At 35.4% G+C, this 27698-nt stretch overlaps 1 protein-coding gene across 1 annotated transcript in view; it reads left to right on the top strand.

The window, feature by feature from the left end:
- The window catches only part of RIPK2 (receptor interacting serine/threonine kinase 2), a 33562-nt gene extending 6183 nt beyond the window's left edge, over window positions 1–27379 (top strand). The window contains exons 3-11 of the mRNA XM_003268275.4: window positions 1789–1944; window positions 6241–6398; window positions 8223–8272; window positions 9147–9308; window positions 16535–16620; window positions 20833–20922; window positions 23457–23550; window positions 25710–25871; window positions 26472–27379. Of these exons, the coding sequence (XP_003268323.1) occupies window positions 1789–1944; window positions 6241–6398; window positions 8223–8272; window positions 9147–9308; window positions 16535–16620; window positions 20833–20922; window positions 23457–23550; window positions 25710–25871; window positions 26472–26809 (1296 nt within the window). The 3' untranslated portion in view covers window positions 26810–27379. The remainder of the gene's footprint in view (window positions 1–1788; window positions 1945–6240; window positions 6399–8222; window positions 8273–9146; window positions 9309–16534; window positions 16621–20832; window positions 20923–23456; window positions 23551–25709; window positions 25872–26471) is intronic.
- Window positions 27380–27698: the final 319 nt, after the last annotated feature.

Here is a 27698-nt window from a genome sequence, read left to right as displayed (position 1 = left end):
CATGTATTCATTATTAATATTATCATGAGTCTGTAGTTTCAATAAATCTTTTTAAACCACTTGGTCCATTTTGTGAGGGTTGGCTTAATTAAAACTGTAATAATCTACAAAATCTAATCAATGGACACTCGTAAATGATAATGTAACACAATGCCCTGTAAGTGGTCAAGGGAAAGTGGGTGCCACTGTCAGTCAGTCATAGAGTAACTTCCTCTCTGTTTCAGAATATATCACATTCTATTCATGACTTGTGACCATTTGAAACAAGGATGGAATAAGTAACTGGTGTCAGTCTGTAAGATTTGTATAACTACCACAGAGCCAAGATACAAATATTAATAAATCACAATTTCTCTTGAATTTTTGTTGAGAAATGAGTATAAGTAGAAATCTAACATTTTCTTCCCACACCCCAGCAGATACTCTGGCACCCAAATTTGCAGCTCGCTGGAAATTCTACAGCCTCCTCCAGGGGGATTGCTAACTCCTGGAAAAAAATCATAAAATATAGAGTGAGCACTTCTCTCCCTTGTCTCCGTGATCACAAGCCTCCATATTACATTATGCTGCAGAGAGGCCTGGTAACTGCTTTAAACTGCATAATTTTCAGGAAAAGTTACCTTTTTTACAGATTAAAAAATGACGTTTCTCTAGGGAACAGGCTCTGTGTATACCAGAGAAAGTAATGTTCCACATTAGCCTTTTGTGTTTCTTTTGGTTTCCTGTATTGCATTATTTAGGGTGGGATTTATCTTGAAGTGCCCTCCCCCAACCTCACAAAATTCACTGAGAAAACTCAAGATGTATCATAAACAGTCTAAAATATTTTGAACCACTCCCCCTGCCAGATTGATCACTGAACTGTAAACTGACGCATTTGCAGAAAAACTTTTCAAGAACAGTTTTGTACTTTCAGTAGAAGCAGTCTTTTTCATAGCATTTAGAGAAATGTGGCATGGTGCCTGGTGATTCATTGTCAATCTTCCCAAATTGCCTGATCTTCTGAAGTGTGTTTATTCTCCTGGGAAGCCACATTAACTTTTATGTTCAGAAAACATTTATTTTAAGAAAACTCAGATGGATATTATTTGAGTACTATGAAAAATAAAACGTTATGTTTTAAATGTGTCTGTTCTGTATAGTTTTGGAAACAAAAATGACTGTCCCTTCCACAAAAACAAAACAAAAGGCTAATTTTATAAGCTGGAATGCAGATAAATTAATTATATGATTAAATGTATGATAAGTTAATGCTTGATCAAATGCAATATGATCATAATTTGTAACTGATGCAGTGATTATAATAAAGTATGATTTTATATTAATAGAAAAATTAAAATACAAATTTTGAATGAATGGCTTGGTATTTACTAGAAACAAACTGTGTGTAATTTTGTGTGTATTTGTGTGCACTCAAATTACCTGATTAAGACATAGAATGGGGAGGTGGATGTGGGTGTAAGTATATGACTCTGGCCATACACAGACACAAAATAATTGAGATCTGTGTCAGTTGAAGAAAGACCCAAAACTATGTAGTTGCATGACCAATATAAACTAAAAGGAAGTATTGGTGCCTAAAAGTTATCATAATTTTCTCTATAAAGTGAGGAAAGTAAGACACAAAAATGTTAAACCCTATCAAATTGGTGCTATTTTATAAAAATGAGCATATGTTTTAACCTTAGTTTATACTGTATTTCCTCATGGAGCATTTAACTTTCTAAGTGTGAAACATAGTGAAATTTGGACTAATTTCATTTTGTTTCTTTTCACATATATATGAAGAAAGCTGAATATCCTGATGTTGCTTGGCCATTGAGATTTCGCATCCTGCATGAAATTGCCCTTGGTGTAAATTACCTGCACAATATGACTCCTCCTTTACTTCATCATGACTTGAAGACTCAGAATATCTTATTGGACAATGAATTTCATGTTAAGGTAATTACTTTTTTAAAAAGTTTATCTGTTTCCTTGTCCTTATAGTTTTAAAAATACTTTTTAGTTATTTCTTTGACCTAGCCAATTTCATGTCTCTCCTTAGGGGTAGGGCCTAATGAATAGTAATTTCCATAGCCCCTAATTTCTATCTTCTATTCTCCTTCTTCCTACTGCAGTTAGGAAGTTATTCCTAGACAGAGATAGAATTATGGTACAAAATACAAAGCCATTATGTTTCTTAATTGAATTGTCAAGATCACCTTTTTTTTTTTACTTTTTATTTTAAAATTATTATATGTTTATAGGAAGTTGCAAAGGTAATAAAGAGGTTTCATGTATCCTTCACCTGGTTTCCCACATTGTTATATCACACATAATTATAGTATAATTTCAAGACCAGGAATTTGACATTAGTACAATGTGTGTTCATAGTACTATTACTTTATCACATGTATAGATTTGTGTAACCACAACAATCAAGGTACAGCACTACTCATAACATCACCACAAAGATACCACTCATGCTACCTCACCCACTTCCTCCCTACCACAATCTGTACCCCTAACAACCACTAATCTGCTTTCCATCTCTTTAATTTTGTCATTTTGAAAATGCTATATAAGTGGAATCATATAGTATGTGATATTTTGAGATTGGCTTTGTTCACATCACATAATGCTCTTGCGATCCATCTAAGTTGTGCTCGTAACAATAGTTGGTTTTTATTGATAAATAGTATTCCACAGTATAAATCTACCAAAGTTAACCATTCAGGAACATTTTGGCTCTTTCCAGTTTGGGGTAATTATTTACAAAGCTGCTGTGAACAAAGCTGTACAGGTTTTTGAGTGAACATAAGTCTTCATTACTCTGTGATAAATGCCCAAGAATGCAAATGCTGGGTCATATGGTAAGGGTGTGTTTAGTTTTTAAAGAAAGTATCCAACTATTTTCCAGAGTGGCTGTACCATTTTACATTCCACCAGCTATATGTGAGATCCAGCTATTCCACATCATTTTCTAAAGGGATTCCTTGGTTTTCTTACTGTTGAGTTTTGAGAGTTCTGTATATGTTACAGTAGTAGTTCTTCATCAGATATGTAGTTTGCAAATATTTCCTCCCAGTTATAGTTTATCTTTTCATCCTTTTAACAGGGACTTTCACAAAGCAAAATGATAATACCGAATGCCCACCAGCATTTGGTATTATCACTGTTTTCTGTTTAGCTGTTCTAACAGATGCATAGTGATATCTCATCTTGGTATTAATTTGCATTTTCCTAACTGCTAATGATATGGAACACCTTTTTATATGCTAATTTGCCACCCATACGTGGTTTTCAGTGAAATGTCTCTTCATGTCTTAAGCTCATTTTCTAAAGGGATTCTTTGGTTTTCTTACTGTTGAGTTTTTGAGAGTTCTGTATATGTTACAGTAGCAGTTCTTCATCAGATATGTAGTTTGCAAATATTTCCTCCCAGTTATAGTTTGTCTTTTCATCCTTTTAACAGGGACTTTCACAAAGCAAAAATTTTAATTTTGATGAAGTCTATTTGTTTTCTTTTATGGATCATGCTTTTGCTGTCATCTCTAAGCACTTTTCACCAAGTTCTACTTACTGAAGATTTTCTTTTTTGTTATCCTCTATAAGTTTTATAGTTTTATGTTACATATGTAATCTGTGATCCCCCTTGAATTCATTTTTTTATAAGATGCAGGACTTAAGTGCTGAAGACACTGGCTGTTGTGATTTCACAGCTATTCTATATCTAACTAAGTGTAAATAAAAGTAGTTTTTGAGTAATTAATACTAAATGTAACTCACCATATTTTATATATTATTTTGCTATACTTCTTTTAATAACATGTAACCAGAAAATTATTATAAATATAAAAAATGTTCAAAGAAATCAGTAATAGAGAAGTTGAAACAACAGGGAAATTAAAACAAGAAATGTGAGAAAAAAATAAGTGGGAAAAATTTTTATTGAAGACCCTCCTCTCCCTAGAATAATGTGGTAGGGGAAGGGAGAGAGAAGCAAGCTGCTGCCTCAGTATTGCTAAGAAAAAAAGAGACTAATCTATTCCATCAATTATAGAACCATCAAGTAGAAGTACCTTAATGGTTACCTAGTTCTCTGAGCCTTCACTGCAACAATCCTTGTCTCCCAAAGCAGTTATCCTGTAACAGGGAGTCTTAACATCCTTAATTGAATAATAGTGACATTTTCTTAAATGATCAACCAAAATTCCTTCCTGGTTGCTTCCACCCATTGATCCTACTTTAACTTTTTGTGATAAACAGAATAAATCCAATTTAGTTACTTCAACAAGACCACCCTTTCAATATTTGAAGATAGCTATGAGCTGTCTCCCAACCACTCACATACAAGTGCATTTTATCCATCTCTCTGATAAATACCCTTTAGTTCCTTCAACTCGTTTTCTTATTGCATGGATTTTAATCCTTGGTGCTATGTAGATGCATCTGTTTGTTTGAATCTCTCTTAAATGTCGATCATCAGAACTGAACACAATACTATTTTTGGTGTGGTTTGATGAATGCAGAATTTAGTGAAAGTGTCATTTCCTTGGCCCTAAATACTTAATAGTTCCTTAATAATTCATCAGCTTTCCAGGGGTAGTCATATCACATGGTTCAAATTGAGCTTAGTGTCAACCAAAAAACCCTTGGAGGTTCTTTTTGCCACATATTGTTGCTTAAGCCACCTCTTCTTATCATGTACTTTGCAGAATACTTTCTAGATATGATCACATTTTATCTTGTTAGATTGGAGCAATTGCTTCAGTCTCTTAAGACCTTTTTCAATGTTATTTCTATAATCCGAAGGTTTTAAGTTTCTCTCCAAGTTTTGTGTGATGCTCAAATTTAATTAGCTAGTTTTTTGTATCTTGAAGTCATGATTAAGTATGAACCAGTACAGAGCTCGAATCAGAGCTGCATCACATGGCCATAAGAACCTTCATTTGGGTCAATATCAGTCCTTTTGTTAATCCACGCTTTTGGAGAATACTCAATTCAGTTTGTCTGGAATACTCCTAAAAGTGCTATTATACAGCCCATATTTCTTCGTTCTGTTCTTAAAAATTTTATGAAAGTCTTTGCTTAACTGCTTTTCTCAGCTATCCTCATGACTCAGTCATCTTGGTCCTTTTCTGTGAATTCAATTTTAAAATTCTTGATTATTTTTATTATTTTTTCTTAAATTTACTCTTTTATTGTAGCAAATGAATGAAAGATTCATTTATTCTACCTCTCCTTTTTGGGAATGGAGGCCATAATTTTTTTATCTCAAATTCATCTAAATGCTAATAAAAATTATGTATTTTGTTAAAATCGGTAAAAAATATAGGAGGTAAACAATGGAAACAAATTATGTGCTGCATGGAGCTCATTTCACTCTGCTGAATTCTAAAGTATGCAGTAAAATGTTTTAAGTAATTTAAATGTCTTTTAGGATTTCCCATACTCCCTTGTCAATTAAATATTATTTCTGTTCTTACATTTTGTCTTACATTTTTAAAAAATAAAGTAAAAAATAAGGAAGCTTTTAAATATTTAGTTATAAGATACTGTATAATATGTGCATAAGATTTACAATTGAAGCAAAACTATACGGGACATATCAAAGGCACAGAATATTGTCACTGATGATTCTTTAGACACCCATTGTATTGGACATAAATGTGCTTTATTTGCAGTTACACTGTTTCCATGAAATACTTCTTTTAGTGATCGGCATAAAATTATATAATAATTATCTTTACAATTTTGAGATTTAGCTTATTTCGTGATTTAAGGATGCTACCTTTAGGGCATTATTAATACAACTATATAAACCAAAATTGTAAACAATGACCGGTGACAATTGCATGAGACGTGAGTAGACTTGGCAGCTCTGTGAGATGTAGAAAGCACATGGTATCAAGCTATATATCATGAAAAGTAAAGTGTGCAAGGTACACACTCATTGAGAATATCAGACAAAGAATGTCTCTCTTTAATTTTCAAAAATTAGCCTCTCTTTTGAAATTTGTAATGTTATATTAAACTTTAACTCAGTATGTATTGCTCCTTGAGTTATTTGGCTCAGCACTATGGAATTTAATTTTGTAAGAAGTTGGGGGAATATATAGAAATAAAATATTAAAATATATTACATTTTCTCTGGTTTGATATATAAATACAGTGACTATACACAAAGATAGTTGACTTTTGGGCTTTTTAAAGAGGAAATTTCTTAATTCAATTATTTGCTCTTTTCCCTTACAGATTGCAGATTTTGGTTTATCAAAATGGCGCATGATGTCCCTCTCACAATCACGAAGTAGCAAATCTGCACCAGAAGGAGGGACAATTATCTATATGCCACCTGAAAACTATGAACCTGGACAAAAATCAAGGGCCAGTATCAAGCACGATATATATAGGTAGAGTAAAGTTGCTTCTGCTCAGAGTTAACCTTGTCTCAGACACAAAATTAGTCAACCAGAATTTTGAAGCTACATTTTAAACTGATTTTTATTCTTCTCTCATAATTGTGGTGAAAATAAACTTGAGGCCCCACAGTGATTAATATTTTTCAAATTAAGGAAATTTAATGATTTGCTTTAAGAAAGGTTTACATCCTTTAAGAAATTTTGAAGCATCTCTTCTTATCCTATCAATTTATAATATAATAGTTAAGGATTTTTATCATATGTGACTTGGAAATGCAGAGGGAAATGTGGTTCCTAACATTTTAGCTTTAAGTTTCTCAACCTGTTCAACCTTTCAGCTTTTGATATCTATATATCTTTTTAGATAAATAGATGAACTCTTAATCATACTGGGGATATTTCTATTTAAAGAATCCCTAATATTTGTATATGTGTAAATTTTTCATACAATGAATCAATGGATTTGATAAGATCAGATTTTCATATTTCAGATGCATATTACTTATAATCTTATAATGCAGTAATAAGCATAACACATTGTTATTGACACTGGTTATTTAACCAGAATAAAGGAAGATGATTATTTACACAGGTTTAGGAGATGGGGACATTCACCTCATGTGTAAGTTACTCATCTCTTTTAATATACTAATGAATGCAAAAGCAGACTCTCTAAATTTGCTCTGAACACATTTTATAGTCCTTTAAATGGATTTTTGCCATCTTTAATAAAAAACCTGTTAATGAATCATTTTAGGAATGAATGCTATATCTCTACCAGAAAACTATATATTTAATTAAATAGCATATTCCTTTTCCTCAAAAGTATTTTCATTTTTGTTATTTCTCATTAAATCCAAAGCCAGGCAATCCATTTTAGTGGCTGCACTAAAACAATTCATATAGTGTCTTTTACATTCACATTGTATGAATATAAAAAAACTGTCCTTTTATATTTTGTTTTCTGATATTTTTAATTCATTCTGAATGATGTACTGAGGGGAGGGGAAATGTATTTATAGCTTTCTAAGGTAAAGATCATGTTCTACCCAACAATTCTTGAAAGCTGGTTTGATTCTATAAAAATGGGCCAATTTAAATCTGCCGGTCATTCATTTTGTGAATTTTCCCTTTATGTTCAATTTCAATATTCTCTGTCAGGGAAAAATGAGGAAATATTATTCCTTTATTTGGGTAGGAATTCCCTCTGTACTCCTCGCTCTCCCTGTAACACAAGGTGTTGGTAGTAATAAATTCTATTTGTCCATTTTGAATGCATGGTTAATGTTGGGGTGTAGCAAAATTATTATATCCTATTTAACCATTTATTCTAATTATAAACTCTATGCAGCTTAACCCTGTAATTGACATCTGAAGTTAAACTGTAGGCAAGATATTTCCACTACCAAAGAAGATAGTGCTGAGAGCAGAAAAAAATGCAGTAGAATAGAGCTCCATGAGACAATTTTTTTTCTTGCTCTTTGTTCTTTGTGAAAAATAATATCATTTAATTAAAGGGCATAGCTTATCTGGGTGTTCAAGAATTAATCCTAGTATTAAGTCATCCACAAAACGTTAATCTTGCATGTAACGTTAAGCTTTTATTACAGTAATTTCCTAATTTTTTAACTTAAAGTTGATTTTCTTTCAAAACTAGGTGAGCATTTATCTATTCATTGTATACAGTAATTCTTTGCTGCCTTATCACTTTCAAAAATGGTATCTTCACAGTCAGCTTTTAAAAATAGTGCTATTTTAGTTTATTATGCAGAGTTCATTTAAAATATGTAACATGTATGTTCTTATGTTAAACAGCTATGCAGTTATCACATGGGAAGTGTTATCCAGAAAGCAGCCTTTTGAAGGTAAGTATATTTTGACTTTTTTATGCTCAATAACATCATGTTAGTAGGTCACTCTCAGAACCATCTAAAAATCATGTTATTTTAAATCTGCTTATTCATTTTGTGGAAAACACACTAAACCAATTTATCAATTGTGAATGCATCACATACTGCAAAATATACTGGGTTAAGGATCCAGTTGTGAGTCTACTATCTACTGGAAAGTGTACTGGATTAAGGATCAGAAAAACCCAGATTTTAATTCTTGTTCTGACAGTAATTAGCTCTGTGATCAAGTAACAAAATCTCTTGAGTCCTCATTTTTGTCACCTGCATAATAAGAATTTTAAATTACTATTTCCAAGTTCTAGTCTAGCTATAAAATTACTTATATGATAATTTAATTATTGCTCCCTCTATTAAGACTAGCAAATATTGAAGACTAATCTGTCCTTTATATTCCCTGAAAATATTGTTTATTTCTTTATTTTGAGGTTTGTGTAGGTCAGCTTGTTGTGTAACAAAAAACAACCTCGGAATCCCCATAGCTTCTGAAATAAACATTTATTTCTCATTCACATTAAATATTAGTTGCTGTAGCCCTTCTTAGTTCTGCTAGGTTTCGCTCAGCTCTGCTTTACAAATACTCTGTTGACCAAATCCAATCACATGGCCAAGCCCAAAATTAATGAGGTGAGGATATAAACTGCTTCCATAGGAATCAGACAAGTCTGGCAATGGTTTGGGGTATATATATTCCTTTTACAGAAAGGGGGGTAAGGCATCATTCCTAAAATTTTAATAATCACTTATTTTCTTTTAATTAGTTTTAGATGTAAGTAATACACTGAATCATAATATATTTCTAATGAATGCAATCTATTTGTTTTGACAGATGTCACCAATCCTTTGCAGATAATGTATAGTGTGTCACAAGGACATCGGCCTGTTATTAATGAAGAAAGTTTGCCATATGATATACCTCACCGAGCACATATGATCTCTCTAATAGAAAGTGGATGGGCACAAAATCCAGATGAAAGACCATCTTTCTTAAGTGAGTATACAGTTTTAACCTGGACTCTTTGAATTACAGAATTAGTTAATATACTGTGAATAAAATATTCCTTGAAAAATTGTGCAAATTAGATGACTAGCTAGAAGTTGTTTAAATTATTTTCTGTCTTATCATAGCATTTATATATGAGTAACTCCTTCTAGAGCAGAATTGAGAATTCCTAACATAAAAGAGAAATCGTGTGATAGGAGTAACAATTTCCTTCATATATTTAACAAATATGTTTTGAACCCCTACCATGTGCTAGGTACATACTGGAGTGAGCCCTGGGAACAGACTAGTAAACAAGACAAACTTTCTGTAGCTAGTTCACATTCTAGTTGAGAAGGCAGAGTGAAAACAAATAAAGAAGCAAGATACAGATTGTGACAGTCTCATAAGGAAATAAGCAAGGTAATAGACTAATTAAGGGAGGGAAACAAAGGCCTTTTTTTAGGGGCAAACATTTGAGCCGAGATTTGAAGCTTGAAAAAGAGCCAGTCATTCAAATGTTGAAGAAAGAGTATTCAGCCAAACAAAACAGCAAGCATAAAGGCTCTGAGCCTAGAAGAGGAAAAAGTTTTATATTCTCAAGAAACAGTGAGAAGGCCTGTGTGGCTGGAATATAGTGAGCAAGGAAAGGAATTAGTTGATATTGGAGAGGTAAGAGAGAGGCTATTGGCCATCATAAAAAGGTTAGATTTTTATTCCAAGTGCAATGTAAAGCCATTAAAGTATCTTTTGCAGGGAAGTGACATGATCTGATAGAAGTTTAGGTGAAATTCTTACTGCTGTGTGGAAAGTTGATTGGAGAAAGGCAAAAGTGGATGCAAAGAGGCTAGAAAAGAAACTTTCAGGAATTTTCTAATTAAGGTGGAAATTCTGAAGACAGAAGAGTTACAGAATTAAGATAGTATTTCAGAGGTAGAATGGATCAGACATCCAAATGTAAAGGTAGGAGAAAATCTTCATGACCTAGGGTTAGGCAGAATCTTTAAATATGACATCAAAAATAAATAGGATTCATTAAAAAATTTATAATCAGACTTTGCAAACATTGGAAACTTTTGCACTTTGAAACATACTGTTGGAAAAAGAGAAAGCCAGGCATTTAGTGTCCACGACTTTAGTCCCAGGTACTTAGGAGGCTGAGGCAGGAGAATCATTTGAGCCCAGGAGTTTGAGGATGTGTAATAGTGCGCAGTGATTGTGCCTGTGAAAAGGTACAGCACTCCAACCTGGGCAACATAGCAAGACCTCATTTCCAAAAAGGAAAAAAAAAAAAAAGCAGAGCCACAGACTGGGAGAACATATTTGCGTAACATGTATCTGCTAAAGGGCTTGATTCTGGAATATATAAAAAACCCTGACAAGTCAATAATAGGACATATAGCCCTATTTTAAAATGAGTAAAAGATTTGAATTTCACCAAGAGAGATATACAAATAGCTAAAAAGCACATAAAATGATGCTTAATGTTATTAGTCATTTGGAAATGCAAATTAAAACTGCAATGAGTTACCACTTCGTATCCACAAAAATAGCTATAATTAAAGACAAAATAACAAGTGTTGACAGTGATGTGGCAAAACCAAAATCCGTATACATTGTTGGTGGGAATATAAAATGATGCTGCCGCTTTGGAAAACAGTTTGGCAGTTTCTTAAAAATGAAAGATAAATTTATCATACAACCAAGCAATCCACTATTGGTAACCCAAGAGAAATGAAAACATATGTTCACACAGTTGTATGTGATTAGTGATAGCAGCATTGTTTATAACAGCCAGCAAGTAGAAACAGTCGTAATTACTGCTGCTACTACTACAACAATACATGAATCTGTTGTTCCAGGAAGAGTCCAGGATCCTAATATAAAATTGAACATTACTAACATATTGATAGTCTGGACTGGTTCATCTAAGAAGGGAATATAGATAGCAAAGAGAGGACCCATAGTAGAGGTCTGAGGAATTCCAGCACTTAGAAATTGAGAAGAGGAAGAAGAAAAAGAGATTGAGGAAGAGAAGACAGTAGAGAGTGTAGTCTTTGTGTCTTGGAAGTCAAGGAGAGGTATAGTCAGACATGTCTAATCTGCCAGGAGGCCAAATGCGGTAAGCAGGATTTTCCAATATTGTCATCACCAGTAATCCAAACAAATGGAGTTTTAATAGAGATATGAAAACAGAAGACTGATGTACATTTAAAAAAATAGAAAGAAGTGAAGGCAAATATGGACAATTCCAGCAAGATGCTTGGCTCTGAACAGAAGCAGAAAAAAATGAGGTGATAGCTAAAGGATGATATGGGGTCAAAATTTTTTCCTATGGCCAGGCACAGTGGCCCATGCCTGTAATCCCAGCACTTTGGGAGACCACGGCAGAGGGATTACTTGAGTTCTGGAGTTCCAGACCAGCCTAGGCAACACAGCAAGACCTTGTCTCAACTAAAAAAAAAAAATTAAAAAATTAGCCAGACATGGTGCGTTGCCTGTAATCCCAGCTACTTGGGAGGCTGAGGCAGGAGGATTGCTTGAGCCCAAAATGTTGAGGCTGCAGTGAGCTATGATTGTGCCACTGCACTTGCACTCCAGCCTAGCTGACAAAGCAAAATGCTGTTTCTTACAAAAAAAAAAAAAATCCTGGAGAAAGATAAGATTATTGCTAGTCAAATGATCCAGTAGAGTCAGAGATTGTCAGTGCAAGAACTGAGAGTATCAGAAACAGAATGCTGGAGAGATGGAGGAAATGGTATTCAGAATGCAAGTGATACTGTTTACATTTGTATGAGTATATGGACACTTTTTTCTACTGTAAGAGAAATGAGGTTGGAGAGATGGATACAAGTATGAGAATTTTGTAGATCTGGTTGTAGAACCCTGAAGGAATTCCCTCTCATGGCTTCTATTTTCTCAGTGTAGGATGAGAGCAGATGATCAGCTAGCTCAAAGGAAAGATGGAGGATGGGATGTAAGAGGTTGAAAAGGGGAAGATAAAGTACAATGCCTATTACCCCCGCCTTCCCTTTCTAAGTTCAGAATATATTAAGAAAAAGCCAAGGAAGAAAGAAAGATGGTGGCCAGAATATCAGTTTCATTACTGATAAAGCTAATTGGAGAATGTACCTTTAGATCTGCAGCCAAATGGGCTTAGTTGCATTTTACCGCTACAGTCGATAGCTTTACCAACCTACCACAGGCCTCACCCTGCTTCTACATAGGTAAGCAGAAAATGTATGCATTCTTTAGACAAGCTGACTTTTAAAAGAAGGAGAAAACTGCAAAGGGACCAGATAAGCATGCTCAGTTTTTCTCCAAGATTAACAAATGAGGTAAGTCTGAGGGGCAAAAAGAAGCTGGAAGAATTCCTCCTATACTTCTCCTTCCTGAGGATTGAACTGGAAATGTCATCTTCCTGTTGGAAACATGAAGAAAAGGACTTAAGTGTCTCCTCCAACAGTATAAGATAATCATGTAAGACAGCAATTCTCAAACTTTCAGATCTCAAGACTCTTCAAAATTATTGAGGACTTCAAAGAGCTTTTGTATGTGTGGGTAATATCTATCTATTAGCATTTACTGTATTAGAAATTAAAACCAAGGAATTTTAAAATGTAGGAATATACAAGAACACATTCTATTATCTATTGAAGCAGTGATCTTATCACACCTTATTTATGGGCCTCTGGGTAAATCCACTATATACTTATTTGGGGATGACAGTGAACAGGGAAAACAATGTCTTAGTACTTGTTATTTTGAATATAGTTTTGACTTCGTGAACCCTCAGGAACCACCCCCGCCAGGGGTCCCTGGACCACACTTTAAGAACGACTTATCTATGAGAACAGAATAGTAGATGTATTTGGGAAGCAAAATAGGATTGCTGAGAAGCGGTATTTAGTGTCTAGTTTGGGCCGTTAATTTAAAGAAACCAGCGACCCCACTTCTGGTCAAGATGGAGTAACGGGCCAATTTACCCTCCTGCCTGAAACAACCAAAAAACCTAGACAAAATATGTGAAACAGTGGTTTTTAAGACACTAAATATCAGGAAACAAAGAGCAGCAATCTTTGATGGATGGGAAACAAATGAAGTGAGCCTTCCGATTGCCTAGCTTCCTGCCTTGAGAGTTTCTAGATGCAGCATGGGGAGAGGAAACTGAGGTGGAACCCAGTGGACACTCAGGGTCAAGGAGACAGGGATGACAGTTTGGGTAGACCAAGGCAGATAGACTTCATAGGACATTGCACCAGAAGGGAAAACGTACACAGAGGGAGAACCCCAGAGATTTACAGAGGGTTCCTTTCAAGTATTTGGTGGAGCACTGATCAGTACAGGGTGGAGAAGTCAGTAAGCCAAAAGCCAAAATCTTCAGTGAGCATAGGAGAAAAGCAGAAGTTTGCAGAGAAGTAAGTATTGCCTAATGGCATGAACTTTAGAGGATCTAGAATTTTCACAGAAAGAAGAAATTTGGAAATGGCAAAGAGAGGACAACAGAGATATGTACCCTTCCTCATGGCTCCGGAAAGAAAGAAATAAAATGTGAACCCATTACCTTAGCAACTTTTGATTTGTAAATATAATGCTGATGAACAATGGCTATACATATTGAATGAAAAATACAATGCATTTTTTTTTAGTAATAAGAACTCAGAGTTTATTTTTAAACTGTCTAACTGAAATGGCCTATAAACATATCCACCTTTATATCTAATAGTACGGTGTGAGTGTGTGTGTGTGTGTGTGTGTGTAATTTATCACATTTCTTACAAAGTACTGTTGTCTGCCTTAGATGTTTTTCATTTATAGCCGTTGGGATGCTACTGGTTTTGTTGTTATTGTTAGGTTTCGAACTTTGTTTGTAAATGGAAGTACAACTTTTTTTCCTAGGATGACTGTTTCCTGTTTTCAGTGGGAAGGTACCATCACTGATTTATAAACACACTACTGCCTATACAGCCTGTCAGTTTTATTGTAAGGCTCTGGTGTATATTGGAATGGTGAAAAGCAGGTTCTGGGAACCCGAAAGGGAAAGGAAGAATAAAAAAATCAGTAATAGGGAAAGTTTAAATGTATTCAATAAAGAAATTCTGTCAATACGACCAAATGGAAGAACATGAAATTCCAAAGGGATCTGTAGATACCAGAGTAAGCACAAGATGCCTACTTTTGGATAAACCTACTGAAAAGAAATGAAAAGTTCACAATGAAAGAAATTTTAATAAAAAAGTAAAGGAAGCTTGAAAAACTAGAAGCAAGCAATATTTTTCCTTTTTTAAAAAAAATGTAGGTTAACTGAATTAAGGAAAAGAGGAAGATCAGTAAACCTTTGTTGAAAAAGTGACTAGAGTATACATTCTGAAAATAGATTTAACTGTTCAATTAATGTACATATTAAATGGCAAAGTAACACAGTAGCAGAGAGGAATTATATAATAAAGATTCTTTTTTTCAAAAGCCTATCAAAGTATAATTTACTTACCATAAAATTTATCTATACATTCATTGACTTTTCAGTATTAATAATTTTACAGTTTGCAACCATTACTATAATCCAATTTTAAAGTATTTCCATCACCCCCTACAAAATCCCTCATAACTATTTGCAGTCACTGCCTGTTCTCACCACTAACCCTAGGTAACCAGTAATCTATTCTCTGTCTTTCTAGATTTGCCTTTTCTGGATATTTCATATAAATGGAATGATAACAATGTGTGGTCCTTTTGCATCTGGCTCTTTTCACACTTAGCATAATGTTTTTCAGGTTCATCCAGGTTTCGGCATGAATCATAGTTCAGTAATTTATTGTTGAATAATACTTCATCATATGGATGTATCACATTTTGTTGATCCATTGGCCAGTTGATGAACATTTTGATTGTTTCTACTTGTTGCCTATATGAATAATGCTGCTGTGACTGTTCACACACAAGTCTGTGAACATATGTTTTCATTTCTCTTGGTTAATTATCTGTGAGTAGAATTGCTGGGTTATATGATAAATTTATCTTTAATTTTTAAGAAACTGCCAAACTGTTTTCCAAAGTAGCTGCATTATCTTATTCCCACCAGCAATGTATGAGGGTTTCATTTTCTCCACGTCACTGTCAACACTTCTTATTTTCTTTTTAATTATATTTTAGTGAGTATGGAGTGATATCTCATTGCAGTTTTAAAGTGCCTTTTCTTATGATGTTAAGCATCTTTTCATGTGCTTCTTGAAGACATTTGTATATCTCCTTTAGTGAAATTCAAATCTTTTACTTGTTTTCTAATTTTGCTATTTCTCCTATTATTGAGTGTCATGGGTCTGTATATATTGTAGATACAAACCCTTTAGCAGATACATGATGTGGAAATATAGTGTGCAGGGCTGCAGCTTATCTTTTTATTTTTTCTTAATACTGTCTTTAAATGCAAAAATGTTTAAATTTTTTGAAGTCCAATTTTTAGGGGTTTTTGGGGTTTTTTTTTTTTTTTTGAGATGGGGTCTTGCTCTGTTGCCCAGGCTGGAGTGCAGTGGCGCAATCTCGGCTGACTGCAAGCTCCACCTCCTGGGTTCACACCATTCTTCTGCCTCAGCCTCCCAAGTAGCTGGGACTACAGGTGCCCACCACCACGCCCAGCTAATTTTTTTTTTTTGTATTTTTAGTAGAGACGGGGTTTCACTGTGTTAGCCAGGATGGTCTCAATCTCCTGACCTCGTGATCTGCCCGCCTCGGCCTCCCAAAGTGCTGGAATTACAGGCGTAAGCCACCATGCCCTGCCCAATTTTCAAGTTTTTTAATGGATTTCATTTTTGATGTCATATCTAAGAACTCTGCCTAACCCAAGATCATGAGGATTTTCTCCTATGTTTACATTTAGGTGTGTGGTCTATTTCAAGTTACTTTTTATGTGTACTGTGATGTAAGTATCTAAATTTATCTGTTTCCAGGTGTATATCCAACTGTTTTAGCGTCATTTATTAAAAAGGCTATCCTATCCTTTCCCCATTGAATTGGCTTAGCACATTTGTCCAAAAACAGGTGTTTTTAGATTGTCAACCCTGTTCCATTGTTGCTTATGTCTATCTTTATGTCAGTAATAAAAGCTCATAAAACAGCTGAATGTCATCACTTTGTGGAAAAACTGACTTGAGGCCTTGAACGTTAAATGTTAGAATTTCACTTTAATAATCAGAAGCAATCTGAACTCAACCTGTATTTTTTTTTCTCTTATGTAGAATGTTTAATAGAACTTGAACCAGTTTTGAGAACATTTGAAGAGGTAACTTTTCTTGAAGCTGTTATTCAGCTAAAGAAAACAAAGGTAAGTTGCTAAACGAAATGCTGGAAATTAGAAATTTAAACAACTATATAATATTCATGGAGATTCTTAAGTGTAGTTTTTAATATATATACTTTTCACAGATATAAGCTACAGTTTTGGAGTGAGAAAATTTACCAGAGACTAGGAATACTACTTTTCCTTTGTCACCAAAAGCTTTTCTATTTCATTCAAATGGCCACCTTCAGATTTTAAAGATATTTCCAGGACCAGGCATGGTGACTCACACCTGTAATCCCAGCACTTTCGAAGGCCAAGACGAGTGAATCACTTGAGCCCAGGAGTTCGAGACCAGCTGGGCCACGTAGCAGGATCCCACCTTTATTTAAAATGTAAACAAACAAACAAACAAAAAAACAACATTTCCAGAACCCTTATATATCAGATGTAAATTTAAAAATGTATAATCACAGCCAGTTGTGTACAATGAGTGCACTGAGCCATTAGAGGAGTTTGTTTGTTTTTTAATGTACATTTATTTTCCTAAAGTTGTAATGCCTAGAGAATAATAGATGTCTGGGTTCTCGCACTTCTCTTTTTATTTAATGTACTTTTTTTTCTGAGATTCCTTGCCAAGTTAAGCTGTAGAATTTTTATTATATTTGAGACCAAAGTGTGTTTGTGGTTTGTTTTTTCATTTTTCCTCTCAAACACTTCATGTTTTATAGACCAAGGTAGCAGTAACAGTTGATAGGAATTACCCAGGAGAGTTGTATTATTTACTCATCTGATTCTTGTGGGTCGGAACAATCAAAGGAACCTAATACTGCAGGGTTTTTGTTTTTTTGTTTTTTGGTTTTTTTTTAGTATTACTCAAAATTGTTTAAAAAGCAACCATAGTTCATTAGGGCAAGTGCTAAACTATGCTTACTTTGCCCTAATGAACTGTGGTTTGTTAGGGGATATAGGCTTCATTAAATTGTACTTAATATGTGATATAAAAACCAGCAGTTAGCCAAACTCTTGGGGTGTGAACAAGCAACATCTACAGTTTTTATTACCAAATGACATTGCTTGCCTGCCCCTTGTGGGTTGCTGGATCTAGTGGCATAACCCTTGGTTTCAAAGGGAAATGCATAAAGGAAGGAACTAAAGAGGAACTGTGTTTTCATTCTTTTAATAACTTTTCACTGGCTCCACCACTTCTGAGTAGGTAGTGTTTTCCAGAGAATACCAATTTCTCTCTTCCTTAATAGATTCAAAATTTTTTTTTTAATTTTTTTTTTTTAGTTTTTAAAGACAGGGTCTCCCTCTGTCGCCCAGGCTGGAGTGCCATGACAGGATCATAGCTCACTTCAACCTCGAAGTGCTGGGCTCAAGCAGTCCTCCCACCTCAGTGTCTCCAATAGCTTGAAACTACAGGCATGGGCTACCACACTCAGCTACTTTTTAAGTTGCCATATTTTTTCCACTTAGGATTGTTCTTTTTTTAAAAAAAATTTTGTATCAATTCTGTGATACTTATAGGGCAAGAATATCATCTGATTTTTGTAGATAAGATAACTAAGGTACAGTAGTCTTCCCTTGTCCATGGGAGATACATTCCAAGACCCTGGTAAATGCCTGAAACCATGGGTAGCACTGAACCCTATGTATACTGTACAAACATACCTATCATACATACATACATACTTTTCCTATGCATATATACCTATGATAAGGTTTAATTTATAAGATAGGCAGAGTAATACATTAACAATAACCAATAATAAAGTAGAACAATTCTAACAATATTCTAGCATCACTATTCTTGCACTTTGGGCCATTAGTAGTAAGAGTTGACTTAATTAGTAATAAGAGTTACTTGACCAGCCTAGGCAATATGGCAAAAAAAAAAAAAAAAAATAGCTGGGTGTGGTGGCACATGCCTATAGTCATAGCTACTGAGGGCTGAGATAGGAGGATCACTTGAACCCAGGAGGTAGAGGCTATAGTGAGCTGGCACTCCAGCCAGGGTGACAGAGTGAGACCCTGTCTCAAAAAAAAAAGTTACTTGAGTACAAGCACTGTGATCCTGACAGTTGTTCTGATACTAACAGGGTGGTAGCTTATACACAGCATGGATATGCTGGACAAAGGGATGATTCACATCCTAGGTGGAATGGAACTGTAGGTTCATCATACTACTTAGAACTGCATGTGATTTAAAACTTACGAATTGTTTATTTCTAGAATTTTACATTTAATATTTTCAAACCAAAGTTGAGCAAGGGTAATGGAAACTGCGGAAAGTGAAACCAAGATAAGAGGGGGACTACCGAATAGGGAAGTTAGTCACTTATGTACTCCTCACACAGTAAGCTAATGTCAGGGACAACAGTAGAACACGAATTAAATAAGATTCTTCATAAAGAAATTTCTGAGCTAGGTGTGATGGTACATGCCTATAGTCCCAGTTACTCTGAAAGCTGAAGCAGGAGGATCTCTTGAGCCCAGGAGTTCCAGTCCAACCTGGGCAACATACCAAGACCCTGTCTCTTAAGAAAAAAAAAAAATTTCTGAAAGCCAAGATTAGTAGGGAAATTTGTTTTGAGTTTCCTACATTTTTTCAACTCTTGGAATCAGCTCCCGTAATTTATGTTTTCCTAGGTAATTGGCTTCTAAATATTGAATAATAAACACTGAACAAACAGTTTTTCTTCAGTTGTTCATTTCTTCTTAGGGACTGATTCACTAGTTCAAGTAATTTCAATTATCATAACTGATCAGTTATGAAAAACTTACTAATTCAAGGATATTGCATTATCAGAAATGTTTTGGCAAATTTTATAAGCAGAGAAAAACCTCACATAACAGAGATAAAACCAAAAACTCATTTTAAAGGGTCATATAACAATATATTTATAGATGTTAATTGAACTGCTGTGTATAAAGCCCTGTGCTAGGTACATTATATACACAGATGAATAGGAGTAATTTCCTCCTGAAGTTCCTTAGCCATGTAAATAGAGCATGCAGTCATAAATGTGCATCATGGATGGCTGGGTGTGAATTCACCAGTTTCCAAATTCTGAAGAGTAGTTGACATTATGATGGTCTGGGGAAGAAAATGATTGATAGGTTTGTTTTTAAATCACTGAGTAGTGATGGAAACTAATCCAAGCCTAGCTTGTATAGACAGGAATAAATCACTTAATTTTAACACAAAAGAATAGTATTTAAGTAAATCATCTACTCAGCAGCTACCATTTATTGAATGCTTACAAGTAATGTTTGGGCCTTTTTGCATATATTACTTTTCATTTTCCTTACAGTAATCCTTCAAAATAGGAATTTTTATCTCCAGTGTACAGATAAGTAAACTGAGATTAAATCTAATGTCTCACATCAAACAGATGTGGGACTCTAAATCACATCTGATTGGCTCCATGGCCCCGCCGTTCCATTATTGACACTCTACCTCCTTTACTTAGTCCAAGCCTCAATCTCTTAACTATAAAATGAAAATCATAATAGTACTTACAGGCACAGTGCCTAAAATGTGGTAAATACTTAATTAGAGATAGACATACAATCACACTCCCAAAAATTCCCAAAAGTTTATTAAGTACCTAGTTTATACCAGATATTTCATATTTATAAGCTTAATCTCTAGAATCATCCTGCATGTAGGTATTATTAGATATCAAGGATGAAGCTCTGAGACACTGAGAGAAGGTAACCCATTAATATGAGCCAGTATTCAAAGTCTGTGTTTCTAAAGTTATTTCCCCTGTTCTACACTGTCTTTTCCTTCAGTTATATGTTATATTCTCAACTCTTTTTTTTTTTTTTTTTTTTTTTTTGAGACGGAGTCTCGCTCTGTCGCCCAGGCTGGAGTGCAGTGGCGCGATCTCGGCTCACTGCAAGCTCCGCCTCCTGGGTTCACGCCATTCTCCTGCCTCAGCCTCTCCGAGTAGCTGGGACTACAGGCGCCCGCCACCACACCCGGCTAATTTTTTTGTATTTTTAGTAGAGACGGGGTTTCACTGTGGTCTCGATCTCCTGACCTCTTGATCCGCCCGCCTCGGCCTCCCAAAGTGCTGGGATTACAAGCGTGAGCCACCACGCCCGGCCATATTCTCAACTCTTTATATTTTCTTTCCATGTATTTTGTAAAAACATATAAAATGTGTTAATTAGATTGTATTTTACTTCTATAATTTCCTAATCACCTCCAGTTAAAGTGTATATATATTTATGTATTCATTCCAGTTACAGAGTGTTTCAAGTGCCATTCACCTATGTGACAAGAAGAAAATGGAATTATCTCTGAACATACCTGTAAATCATGGTCCACAGGAGGTAAAAAAAAAAAAAGTTATATTAAACTCAAAATGTGAGAAGAATTTGAAAAAATGATTTGGTCTAAGCCTTTCTTTTATAGAAGGAAAACTAAAGCCCAGGGAGCTTTTAGGATTTGTTGGGTAGCTCATGTCAATCTCCAACTTGAAACCCAGCTCTGCTGATTCTCAGTTCATTGTTCATCCCATCAAATCACAATTATTGCCTCTTTGTTTGGTATTGAGTTCTGTCATGTCAATCTCCAACTTGAAACCCAGCTCTGCTGATTCTTAGTTCATTGTTCATCCCATCAAATCACAATTATTGCTTCTTTGTTTGGCATTGAGTTCTGTCCCTGTCATTGTTTTATACAATAAATGATATCCCAGGGTAGTATGTAGGCAAATCATTGATTACAGTTTTAACACTGTATTTATGCTACCTTGTTCTTACCTCTTATAATAATTAATGAGAGGAAAACATTGCTGCCCAGGAAGAAAGATCTCTTTAGTAGCATTCAATCAGACTTATATTAGTCCAAATTAGTAATTTCTTTTAAGAATGTATATGTATGTTCATTTTACAGAATTAGAAAAGTAACATAGATTGAGCATCCCTAATCCAAAAATCAAAGCGCTCCACAGTCCAAAACTTTGAACACCAACATGATGCCACAAGTGGAAAATTCCACACCTGTGTTAGTCTGTTTAGTGTTGCTATAACGAAATGCCTGAGACTAGGTAATTTATAAAGAAATGAGGTTTATTTGGCTCACAATTCTGGTAGCCAGAAAGTCCAGGATTGGGCAGCTGCCTCTGATGAGGACCTTAGGCTGCTTGCACTCATGTTGGAAAGTGGAAGGGGAGCGAGCTATGCAGAGAAATCACATGGTGAGACAGGATGCAGGAGAGTGAAAATGAGGAAGTCAGGTTCTTTAACAGCTTGCTCTCTCAGGAATCCATTCACCACCAAGCTATTCATGAGGGATCTTCCCCCATGACCCAAACACCTCCCATTAAGCCCTACCTCCCAACACCACCACACTGGGGATCAAGTTTCAAAGTGAGATTTAGTGGGGACAAACAAACCATATCAAACCATAGCAACATCTGACCTCATATGATGGGTCGCAGTCAAAACATTATTTCACGGGTGAACACGGTGGCTCAAGTCTGTAATTCCAGAACTTTGGGAGGCCAAGGTGGGTGGATCACTTGAGGTCAGGAGTTTGACACCAGCCTGGCCAACATGGCAAAACCCCATCTCTACTAAACATATAAAAATTAGCTGGGCATGGTGGCACATGCCTGTAATCCCAGCTACTTGGGGGGTTGAGGCAGGAGAATTGCTTGAACGAGCCAAGATCGCACCACTGCAGTCCACCCTGGGCAACTCCATCTCAAAAAAAAAAAAAACACTTTGTTTCAGGCACAAAATTTTTTTAAAATATTGAATTAAGTTACCTTCAGGCTGTGTGTATAAGGTGTATATGAAACATAAATGAATTTTATATTTAGACTTGGGTCCCAACCCCAAGATATCTCATTATATATATACAAATATTCCAAAATCTGAAAAAAATCAAAAATTCCAAACACATCTGGTTCCAAGCATTTCAGATAAGGGATATTCAACCTGTAGTGTCTTTAAAACGAACCTTAAAGCATAGTATATCACATTTTTAATCACTTGATGTACAGTATTTCATTTGATCCTCGAGCCTATTCATGCATATTTTTAGATAGACAGTGTGAATAATACAGCCAAAAACCTGAGAGCCAGAGAAGTTAAATACCTTATTGAAAGTTAGCTAGTAATTCCATGACAGAGCTAGGAGTAAAATTCTCCATTACTTTTTCCATGGTTTCCTGTGCCTCCATGTGGAAGGAACCTGGGGTGCTAAGGACAGGCATTTCTAAATCTGTAGGAGACCAGACTTGCAGATACCAAATTTCTCATTCACTATTCTAGCTACTGGCTGCAGCATCTGAGATCATGTAGAAAATACTGAAAAAATAATTATTTCTAATGTTTCATTATTCCCCTATTTCCCCCATTTGTGTTAATTAAGAAAATAAGTTTATCTTTGTTGGTTATTTTATAGATGTATGTGTTTCTTTAATTTTGTAAAGTATAATTTTTAGTAGTTTTGTAAGTTGGGCACAATGACTCACACCTGTAATTCCAGCACTTTGTGTGGCCAAGGCTGGTGGATCACTTGATCACAGGAGTTTGAGACCAGCCTGGGCAACGTAGGGAAACCCCATTTCTATGAAAGATACAAAATTTAGCATGGTGTGGTGGTGTGCACCTATAATCCCAGCTATTCAGGAGGCTGAGATGGGAGGTTCACCTGAGTTCAGGAGGGCAGGGCTGCAGTGAGCCTAGGTTGTACCACTGCACTCCAGACTAAGCAACAGAGTGAGACCCTGTCTCAAAAAAAAAAATTAGTAGTTTTTATCTTCATTTATGATAAGCCACAAACAAGAACTATTTAGAAATTAAAGCTCTATAATTTTTACTAACCTAAACCCTTTATTTTTTATTTACTTTAGGAATCATGTGGATCCTCTCAGCTCCGTGAAAATAGTGGTTCTCCTGAAACTTCAAGGTCCCTGCCAGCTACTCAAGACAATGATTTTTTATCTAGTATGTAGATTTTCCAATCATTATTTACTTGCAAGTTTTCCATTTTCTTTCAAGATCATATTTCTGGCAAGCAGTCATGATTTCTGTGGAACTTTAATTTGCATATATAACTCATTTTCTAAATGACAGAGTCTAAAGATACGAAAATAGTAGTGTGATATTCGGCAAATACATTTAAGTTTTAAGGCATTATGTTTGGCCAGGCGCAGTGGTTCACACCTATAATCCCAGCATGTTGGCTGGCCAAGGTGAGCAGATCACCTGAGGTCAGGAGTTCGAGACCAGCCTGGCCAACATGGTGAAACCCCATCTCTACTAAAAATACAAAAATTAGCCGGGCATGGTGGTGGGCACCTGTAGTCTCAGCTACTTCAGAGGCTGAGGGGGAAAGATCGCTTGAACCCAGGAGGGAAGTTGCAGTGAGCCAAGATTGCACCACCACACTCCATCCTGGGCGACAGAGTGAGACTCTGTGTTAAAAAATAAATTTTAAAAAACAGGCATTATGTTAGACACTGCCAGAAAATGTCTGCAAAAAAATCTCTTATGAGAAAAAGGAGAAATGTTTCTAAATAACTGTTATATGAGATAGTGATATAAGAGAGACGTGGATCTAGAGCTATGGTAGTACAGTGGAAGAGTAACACTGTACAAAGGACTTTCACAACAACCTTGTGAGAGAAATGTCCTCATTTTACAGATTTAAGGACTCTGGATCACATAGCTAGTAGCTGGCACATCTAAGACTTTTGATAAATATTATCATGTCACTCTACCATGTTGTCATCACAAAATTATTTCTGGCTGAAGGCTGGATCTGTAATTACAAAGGATAGGCATTCCAGGCAAAAGGAACAACATACAGGTACAGAAGCATGAAAATACAGAGAACAGTGAGTAATTTGGTTTAGCTAGTAAAGAAGGTGAATGAAAGAAGGTAAGAGCTAAGTAGATTGGAGTCGTATCATCAGGAATTCTAACTTTCAGCTAAACTATTTGGACTTTTATACTTGAGTAGGAAGCAACTATTGCAATTTTTTGAGCAAGGGAGTGACATAAAATTTTTTACTTTGGGAAGATTCATTCTGGCTGGAATGTGTAGGATATTTTGGAAGGAAAAGGAAACTTGAGATGGGGAGATCAGTTAGGAGACTATTACTGTAGTACCCGTGAGAGATTATTAAGAACCGATACAGAGTGAAAGAAAGGAGGTGAGATGTTATAGACAACTAGATGATAGGACTTTGTAACTTTTCATTTAGAGGAGCGATGAGAGAAAAAGAGGTAAAGCCAAATAAATTGTTAAGCCTGGGGACTGGGAGAACATTGGTGCCATTAAAAGAAATAGAAGTTAAAACAGGCTGCAAGCAGTGGCTCACACCTGTAATCCCAGCATTTTGTGAGGCCAAGGTGGGCAAATCACTTGAGGCCAGGAGTTCAAGACCAGCCTGGCCAACATGGTGAAATTCCATCTCTACTAAAAATACAGAAATTAGCCAGTTGTGGTAGCATGCAACTGTAATCCCTGCTACTTAAGAAGCTGAGGCAGGAGAATCGCTTGAACCTGAGAGGTGGAGGTTGCAGTGAGCTGAGATCGCAACCATTGCACTCCAGCCTGGGTGACAAAAGCAAAACTCCATCTAAGAAAGAGAGAGAGAGAGAGAGAGGGAGGGAGGGAGGGAGGAAGGAAAGAAGGAAGGAAGGAAATATAAGACGAAAGTTCAATGAAGACAGAAAATGTAATTGTGTGGATTTGGGAAGAGAGGGGATGATTAAGTCCCTGAGGCTGAGTGGGATTGCCAGAAGAGAAACTAGAAAGACAGACATCATATATAGATTTAGAGAACATACTTAAACTTCAGAAGGAGTAAGAAGACACGCAGCAAAAATATGGGACTATGTGAAGAAGTAAAATTCTATGATTTATAATTTACATAGGACACAATTGCTGACTGAAATTGTAGTGAAAGCATTCCATATAAACCCTTTTTTGTTTTAAGAAATATCTACTTGCAGAATTAGGTTTCTGAACCAGCCTTAATATTAGTGGAAACTAAAGACATTGGAGCCTACCTTCTGTCTGATCAGATGTTGACATGTTAGCCAATAGGAATTTCTAAGGAGTATTCTACCTCTAATGAAGATGTTGTATTTTGTAGGAAAAGCTCAAGACTGTTCTTTTATGAAGCTGCATCACTGTCCTGGAAATCACAGTTGGGATAGCACCATTTCTGCATCTCAAAGGGCTGCATTCTGTGATCACAAGACCACTCTATGCTCTTCAGCAATAATAAATCCACTCTCAACTGCAGGAAACTCAGGTAAATATTTACTGTGAAATACCTTGTAAGTGATGCCATTTACCTTACATATCTATGTTCAGTGGATTTACCATACAGTGAGGTTTATTTGTCTTTATTTCCTCAATATGATAAATATATACCTTCTTAAGTAGGAAAACAAATCCCAGGAGATGGGAATGATGACATGGCCCAAATGTTATTCTATGAACATCTAAATAGGGAGGCAGTGCTAAGAGGAGGTATTAACATACTACTAATGGTAAAGTTATTTTTGTTTATTTAACAAATTTGCAGGTATCTTTTACATTTGAAATAAAATGGACATCAAACAAAACTGAACAAATCCCAGAAGATGGGAATGATGACATAAAGTGGTTTTTGCCCCGTGATTTATACCATAGGAAAAGGCAGTGCCTTTTCTGGGGAGTGAGGGGGAGATAATCCAAATCTCTGAATGTTTCCTGAAAAATGACAGCATTCCCCAAAGTATTGGTATTCCATATTGGCACAATCACAGGAAAATTAGGTTTTATGCTTTATTTATTTTTCATGGAATTTTACTTATTGCTATGTATCTGTCCTCACCTTTTAAATTATTCATTCCTTGTTCTTTTTCAGAATATCTGCAGCCTGGTATAGCCCAGCAGTGGATCCAGAGCAAAAGGGAAGACATTGTGAACCAAATGACAGAAGCCTGCCTTAACCAGTCGCTAGATGCCCTTCTGTCCAGGGACTTGATCATGAAAGAGGACTATGAACTTGTTAGTACCAAGCCTACAAGGACCTCAAAAGTCAGACAATTACTAGACACTACTGACATCCAAGGAGAAGAATTTGCCAAAGTTATAGTACAAAAGTTGAAGGATAACAAACAAATGGGTCTTCAGCCTTACCCGGAAATACTTGTGGTTTCTAGATCTCCATCTTTAAATTTACTTCAAAATAAAAGCATGTAAGTGACTGTTTTTCAAGAAGAAAAGTGTTTTATAAAAGGATATTTATATCTCTGTTGCTTTGACTTTTTTTATATAAAATCTGTGAGTATTAAAGCTTTATTGAAGGTTCTCCTTTGGGTAAATATTAGTCTCCCTCCATGACACTGCAGTATTTTTTTTAATTAATACAAGTAAAAAGTTTGAATTTTGCTATATAGTTCAATTTTTATGTCTCTTTTGTTAACAGAAACCACTTTTAAAGGATAGTAATTATTATTCTTGTTCATAACAGTGCCTTAAGGTATGATGTATTTCTGATGGAAGCGATTTTCACATTCATGTTCTTCATGGATTATTTGTTACTTGTCTAAGATGCAATTTGATTTTATGAAGTATATACCCTTTACCCACCAGAGACAGTACAGAATCCCTACCCTAAAATCCCAGGCTTAATTGCCCTACAAAGGGTTATTAATTTAAAACTCCATTATTAGGATTACATTTTAAAGTTTTATTTATTAATTCCCTTTAAAAAAGATATTTCAAAGGTAAAACAATATAATATAAAGAAAAAAATATATTAATACCGGCTGTCTGTCCCCATTTTTAACCTCAGCCTTCCCTACTGTCACCAACAACCAAGCTAAATAAAGTCAACAGCCTGATGTGTATCCTTCTGTCCCTTTCTTCCTGCTTATATTTAGAACATATGCTCATTTGGGAAAGGATCTTTTCTGCATAATATTATTATAATAATACATCATACTGCAACCTACTTTTTGCATTTAATAGTACAGCCTTCCAGATCAGATATGGCTCTAATTTACTCTTTTTACTTACTGCCTAATACCCACAGTTTTTATTTTCTTAACTTGTCCATATCAAATTTAGCCCAAACAATAAAAGTACA

The sequence above is a fragment of the Nomascus leucogenys genome, chromosome 16 (assembly GCF_006542625.1).
Source record: "Nomascus leucogenys isolate Asia chromosome 16, Asia_NLE_v1, whole genome shotgun sequence".
Taxonomy (NCBI): Eukaryota; Metazoa; Chordata; class Mammalia; order Primates; family Hylobatidae; genus Nomascus; species Nomascus leucogenys.
Note: the sequence above shows the minus strand (reverse complement) of the source record. Positions and strands in the feature narration are given on the sequence as shown.